The sequence below is a fragment of the Sesamum indicum genome, linkage group LG14 (genome assembly GCF_000512975.1).
Source record: "Sesamum indicum cultivar Zhongzhi No. 13 linkage group LG14, S_indicum_v1.0, whole genome shotgun sequence".
In the NCBI taxonomy this organism is placed as follows: Eukaryota; Viridiplantae; Streptophyta; class Magnoliopsida; order Lamiales; family Pedaliaceae; genus Sesamum; species Sesamum indicum.
This window is the reverse complement of record NC_026158.1, coordinates 4,506,785-4,514,043: the sequence shown is the minus strand read 5'-3', so window position 1 is coordinate 4,514,043 and position 7,259 is coordinate 4,506,785. Positions and strand designations below refer to the sequence as shown.

Below are 7,259 nucleotides of genomic sequence, written 5' to 3'. Positions count from 1 at the left end.
CAAAAGAGCCAATTGTAATTTATCTTATTTCTTTATTTATGCCTATACGGAGAGTAACATGATGCTGATGACAGAATTAGATAGGATTGGATTGGACTAGGACTTGAATAGGACTGATGTATCATAAATATAGAACTAACCAACTCCTTTTATTTTATAAAACATAATAATAATAATAATAATTAAAATAGATTAAAACATAATAGGTGATTAGGGTTTTCCTCAACGGCCTGAAATCCCATCTTATGTTATTGTGTAATTGCCATAATGCACCCTCAAACTAAAAAATGGCAGATTACATCCCCAAACCCACTTTTCTTTTGCACAATGCACCCTGGTTGCCATAAGTGGCTGTCGGAGAATGATTTTTCAGTATTTTCAATTACTCTCTTTACTTTGAAAGCAAAAACTATTCTGCATTATCTCATTTTCACTTTTTTCTCCTACTGTAGAAACACTCTAATTTGAAATTTTGTCTCTCTACATTTCCATCAGATGTTATAAATGTTACAATAAATTCTTTTTTCATATTAATTATTTCTTAAGTTCTTGATCTCTATGTGCAGATGGTTTTCTGTATCATTTTATTTTGCATTTTGCAAAATGATATGTGATAAAATAGAGACAACTTTTTGTAAAAAAAATGATGTTTTTTTGTGCTGAACAAATTATTTTCCAGTGACCATTTCAATGGAAATTTGCGTCAGATAGAATTGTGCCAAGAAAAAGTAAAATTGAGAGTACAATATATCATTTTTTGAGGTTTAGGGTGCAATGTAAGGGTTTAATTCGACGTTGAGAAATTGCCATTTGCCCTACGTTATCAAAAATTAAACTAAGGTGATGGATTAACCGATTAATTTAATCGCTCGCCGACAAGAAAGTACTGTTCTTGACCAATATCTATCTTAGTTATTCGCGCTTTGAGTCTCAGATTAGGTTAAACTATTCTAATTGGCTGCTTCGAGTGATCGATCAGCAATGTTATTAGTTCTCATATTTATCACTACCCTGTTGCTTGTAAAGGCCCACAGGCCAACTGTTTTTGTATTTTAAATTTGACCTAATGCGGGTTCTGGGACCGAGTTATCGGTAATTGAAGATCCCCCTGGCCCACATCCGTGGAGTAAAATCTTGATTATTTAAAGAATTCGGGCCCGGAGAAAGAAATGATTGTTTATTGCCATTTTCGCCACTTCTTTTGAAGGAAAAAGCTTTGAGGTTGAGGACAAGGTTGAGCCACGTAGCTACGTACATGGGATTGGAGTCGGAGCGGGAACGAGTGATCGTATGTAACAGAAGATCCCTCGAGGGTTTCTCGAAAGATACTGGTTGCAGTATACTAATGCAATTCTGAGAGGAAAGTATGAACAACTGTTTATCCATTTGTATTACGTTCGGGTTATGCATTGTAACTGCAATGCTTCTTGAGGGTTTGTGGTCTTTGAACTGTTTTCTTGGGGAATTTTTGTGAGGCTGCTGTTTCGACTTGAGGGGTTGTGTTATTTGAACTGTTTGTTTTCATTTTTGTTTTTTTCTTGGGAAACTTTTCTTGGGGTGTGGGGAATTTTGTGAGGCTGCTGTGCTTTCATCAAGGAAAAAGCACACAGTTTCCTTTTTCTGTTGGGGATGTGAGGAAAGAGTTAAATAAGAGTATCTGTTTGTGTGGTTCTTGTTCTTTTGTTTGCACCGGGTGAGACTCTAGCCCTCTCTCTCTCTCTCTCTCCCCCTCCCACACACACATGAACACTGCTACGGATTGCTGTTCTCGTCTCTCTTTCTCTCCTCAGCTACATGTGTTGTGTGTTTGTGAGAAATAAATTTTCTGGGGTGATCTTTTTAGGTGATTTGAATCTTTTTTGCTTGCTAATTTGGTGAATTAGCTTGATACGGCATGCTTTTAGGGTAAGGTTTTGAGTTTTAGTTCTACAAGATGCGGCGTCATGGTAATCCGAATGAGTTGATGTGATCAAGAGGCCAGCTACTCTTTATATAGTGAGGATATAGTCAAATTCTTTGGCTGCGCGATGTTTTTCTGTACCGTGGTTATATAATGAGGCGTTGAATCGGAATGGTCGTGGTTGTAGTAAAAGAAGTTGTTAGAAGCCAGTGGATCAAATCATTTTGCAATTCCGTATGTTTATGTGTGTGTCCTGGGGCTCATGTAACTATACCAATTGGTGGATAGTTATGGAGGGTTCTTCGGAGTCGGGTTGGCAGAGGTCTGATAGTTCGAGGGCGTTAAATTCTTCATTCTTGGATAGAAATACCAGAATTCTCAGGGCAAGCGTCAGGCCCTCGGGAGATAATACATCCCATGATTCTGGATACACATCAGTAAGAAAAGGGAGGGAAAGAACTTTCTGGCCTCATATCAACAATCAAAGAACTCATGTTGTGAGTACTGAAGATGGTGGCGTGGGGGGTGGACCCGTTGTCCAGGCCGTGGAATGCAACGATGTAAGTTTGAGGCAGTGGCTGGATAATCCAGAAAGAACAGTGGATGCCCTTGAATGCCTTCACATATTTTCTCAAATTGTAGATATTGTAAACCTAGCTCATTCTCAGGGAATTGTTGTTCACAATGTTCGCCCTTCGTGTTTTATCATGTCCTCATTTAATCGGGTCTCTTTCATTGAGTCTGCCTCTTGCTCGGATTCGGGTTCTGATTCTCAAGAATATGGATCAAAGAGCAACACCGCTGAGCTCAAGGGTTCGTCTTCACCTTTGCCTCATAACTCGCCCTCGCACCAAAGCTCCGTGAATCAGTTAGGTGTACTAGATTCTGGGCTTGGGGGGAATCTGACAGCTGCTTCGCAAATTAACTCTGAAACCAGTTGCTTGCAATCATGTGCAGGTCAGGGTATGCATGCTTTGGAAGCCACTGGCAATGAACGAACAGGAGATAAGAAGCATTCATTTCCAATGAAACAAATATTGCTCATGGAATCCAATTGGTACAGCAGTCCAGAAGAGGTTTCTGGTGGTCCTACTTCTTGTGCTTCCGATATTTATCAACTTGGTGTTTTACTCTTTGAGGTCAGTGCTAGGCTGATCTTATTGAACTATTGCTGAAGGACACCTTCTTATTCTGGTTTTTTGCCATAGATATATACTAAGTTAGATCGATTCCATTCCCAGCATCTTACTGATATAGCTTCCAACTTATGAGCAGCTCTTTTGCACTTTTGGCTCCTTGGAAGAGAAAAGCACAACCATGGCAAGCCTGAGACACCGTGTCCTCCCTCCACAGTTGCTTCTTAAGTGGCCTAAAGAAGCTTCATTTTGCTTATGGCTGCTGCACCCAGAGCCAAGTAGCCGCCCTAAAATGAGGTGAGTTTTTATCAAAGCATGTCTACTGAATACGAAGTTTCATTTACTGTTGATTTTCTGCATCCTTCTTTGTCTTATGTAAAAGTAGTTCCCTAGCTATTCTGTTCCATCTGCAGGCTTATATTCTCCTGTTATCATGCACTTAGTTGATCTTACACCCACTGAGAAGCACATATCATGTTCCTAATTGGAAATGTAAAATGATGGTTGAAACTACAGCTGTGAGACTGATTATTGGATTATGATAATACAGTATGTTCTCATCATTTCTATCAATCATTTATACTACTTACTGGCTTGATTTCTTCTGCATGGTTATTCTGCCTGTATAGTCTGTCATTTTTGTCAGGTGGAATTGATGAGTCATTTTTGTTACCATTTCAATTATCAGTGACCCTCAACTCTTTTCCAGTTTTTCCTTGTGCCGCTAAACTTGGACTTGGAGATGTTATATGGGGTTTCCATAGTTCGAGTTAGTTTTAGCTCACATAATTCTTGGCTCATTCTTATGCTTTCTTGTTATGTCCAACAGTGAGTTGTTGCAAAGTGAATTTCTGAATGAACCAAGAAATGACATAGAAGAACGAGCAGCTGCTATAGAGTTTCGAGAAAAGATAGAGGAGCAGGAGTTGTTACTGGAATTTCTTCTGCTACTGCAACAAAGAAAACAAGATGCCGCAGATAGCTTGAATGAGACAATATCTGTTATATCTTCTGATATAGAAGAAGTTACCAAGCTGCAGACAGCTCTCAAGACAAAAGGAGGCTTAAGCTTAGAGTTGGGCAAGGATTTAGCTTATGATCCTTGTTCGGTGAACATTGCAGAGGATGATGATTCTAGTAGCTCAATGTCCAGGAAGCGGATCAGGCATGGCCTTGATATCACCAGCCCGGATGAATCTGACAACCATGCTGATGAATGTCGGAAACTGGAACCTGCAGGGCATCAAGGAAGCGTTCTTGCCAAAAGTTCTCGGCTGATGAAGAATTTCCGGAAATTGGAATCAGCTTATTTTTCGACGAGACGCAGGGCTGTAAAACCAACATTCCGGCCATTTGCTAGGCATTCTCATATCAGTAGTGATAGTAGAGGATGTGTTGTAGCAACCGAAAGAAGTTCCATCAGTAATCCATCATCAAAAGACCTGTATAATGAGCACAGGAAAAGTGGATGGATAAATACATTCCTAGAAGGATTATGTAAATATCTTTCTTTTAGTAAGCTAAATGTGAAGGCAGATTTAAAGCAAGGGGATCTCTTAAATTCATCAAACTTGGTATGCTCCCTTAGTTTTGACCGTGATGGGGAGTTTTTTGCAACTGCCGGTGTAAACAAGAAGATTAAAGTTTTTGAGTACAATTCAATCTTAAATGAAGACCGTGATATTCATTATCCTGTTGTTGAAATGGTAAGTAGATCAAAGCTTAGCAGTATTTGTTGGAATGGCTACATTAAAAGCCAGATGGCTTCAAGTAACTTCGAAGGTCTGGTGCAGGTAAGTTGGATTCATAACCCAAATTCTTTTCTTCACTTGCTTTCCATCGTCAATAATCTGCTTAATTTACTGGCCAGATATGGGATGTCACCAGAAGTCAGACTTTCATGGAAATGAAAGAACATGAAAGGCGTGTGTGGTCCATTGATTTTTCTGTGGCAGATCCAACAATGCTGGCCAGTGGCAGCGATGATGGATCCGTTAAGCTTTGGAATATCAATCAGGCAATTCTATTTTTGCACTTGGTGGATGTCAGCTTTGAAACTAAACGTACTAAAGCATCTAGTTAGTGTTGCTGTGTGGAATAAATGTTGGATGATGTAATAAGTTGCTTTTCCTACATGGGTTGCTACTGCAGGGAGTAAGTGTTGGTACCATCAAGACGAAGGCCAACGTCTGCTGTGTTCAATTCCCAACAGATTCTGGCCGTTCTCTTGCATTTGGCTCCGCGGACCATAGGATATATTACTATGATCTTCGCAACTCCAAATTGCCTCTATGTACTCTAGTTGGCCATAATAAAACAGTGAGCTATGTGAGGTTCATTGATTCAACAACTCTTGTGTCTGCATCCACGGATAACACTCTAAAACTCTGGGATTTGTCAATGTGCACATCAAGAGTGCTTGATTGTCCTCTACAGTCATTCACAGGCCATCTCAATGTGAAGGTATCTTCTCCCATTCACTTTTCTGAAAGAAACCCTATAAATTTCAGCATGTAATGTGCCATTTTTGGATATTTTTATTGGCATATTTACTTAAAATTTTCATCTACGTCACTCAGGAGCAAGCTCCGTTTCAACCCAAGATCAAGTTGCGTTATTTTCTTTTTGTAGGTCAGATATCGTGCCTCTGGTTTTCTCCTGATTCTGATGGATGTCTTTTGTAAAAACAGTTTGAACTGTCCTGATTATGATAAGCCCAAAGCGGCGAAGAGGAGGATTTCTAATTCAATCTAGTTAATCATATGATCTGTCTATATTCTCGCGAACACGATCATTTTCCTGTCTGTTTTTGCTTTCTCCGGCATGTCTAAATGATAATAAAATGTGTCTGTTATACAGCTTTATTTGCAGGTTGTATTATATTTTCTCTGCCACACCTCTTAAGCATGTGATCATGTTTGACGCCTAATGATAGACATTACCTTTACAGAATTTTGTGGGCTTGGCTGTATCTGATGGTTATATTGCAACCGGCTCGGAGACAAATGAGGTATTTCACTATCCTCACTTCATCTTGCTCCTCCTCGTGCATCCTACTGCTTGTTCTTGTTAATAATATTGCAAGACCTTGTGCCCACTGTCTGCTCTTGCTGTTTCAAACTTACATATATGATTGTATTCTGTATTTAGTTGTCAACTGAGCCAGCTGATTATGTTTCTTAATTTATCTGTACTGGCTTCTATTGTCATAATCTGACTTTGTTGTCAACTGAAGGGTGCTGGTTTTGTTAGAAATGATGCTAACTTTAGAGTACAACTCTTAGCATTGACCTCTCTTGACTCCCCCTCTATCTCATCCCATATCTGGGCAAACATTAATGGAAAATGAAATGAAAATGCAATAAAGGACACCCAAAAGAAACAAAAAGAGATCTTCGATGTCAACTCTTGCATTAGTTTGGCTATTCTTAGATTGACTGCCTAGAGCCAATCTCTTAATCCAGGTAAGATAAGTTGTCAAAATTACTGAAATTATAAATATGACCATAATAACCCTGGTGGCGGTGATGCCTAGAATATCACTTAACGGCACTTTAGAAGGAAAATTGTCCTAAAGTTATCTTAATGAAGGACGTATATTGTGAAAAAAGAGTACATATGATTTGTGATGTTTTTAGCTCCTGGATCTTTTGTGTCACAAAAATGAGGGAAAATTGCTTGGTCCTGCACAATATGGTTTGTTGCACTTTTTGTCCCACAGTTAGCTTAGCCCATCTAGTCCCATAGGATATATATAGGATTTTTGGGTCCATAGGATAAAATTATAGCACATTTGGTCCTTTAGTATATAAAGTTGCCGCACATTTGGTCCTAGGATATAAAGTTGTTTATATTCTATGGAATCAAATGTGTCATAATTTTTATCTTATGAGACCAAATGTGCCAAATTTTTATTCTATGGAACCAAAAATGCTACAATATTTATCCTATAGGACTATATGTGTTAAGCCCGTAAATTATGGGATTAAAAGTGCTACACACCCTATCGTACAGGACTAAAAGTGCAATTTCCCCTAAAATCGATGACTGAATACACAAGTTGTTTGATTATGTCATGTAACCTTGAATTCTCTTGCACTCTATTAATTCAAACATGACCACTTGTTATTGGAAGGACGGTGAAATTTACTTTGATGTAAGATCCAAACTGGAGGAAGTATGACCTAACATAGGGGGCTTTGTTTGTACAAATACTGGGAGTT

General features: G+C 38.9%; 1 protein-coding gene across 7 annotated transcripts in view; it reads left to right on the top strand.

The window, feature by feature from the left end:
- LOC105176994 (protein SPA1-RELATED 4-like) overlaps positions 960-7,259 on the top strand; it is a 7,744-nt gene continuing 1,444 nt past the window's right edge. The window contains exons 1-7 of one of the 7 annotated variants that reach the window (XM_011100003.2): positions 961-3,039; positions 3,176-3,333; positions 3,866-4,829; positions 4,907-5,053; positions 5,188-5,499; positions 5,616-5,667; positions 5,987-6,046. In XM_011100003.2, coding sequence (XP_011098305.1) covers positions 2,137-3,039; positions 3,176-3,333; positions 3,866-4,829; positions 4,907-5,053; positions 5,188-5,499; positions 5,616-5,667; positions 5,987-6,012 — 2,562 coding nt within the window. In that variant the 5' untranslated portion in view covers positions 961-2,136 and the 3' untranslated portion in view covers positions 6,013-6,046. The other 6 variants (XM_011100002.2, XM_011100005.2, XM_020698796.1 and 3 more) reach the window with 6 other exon arrangements.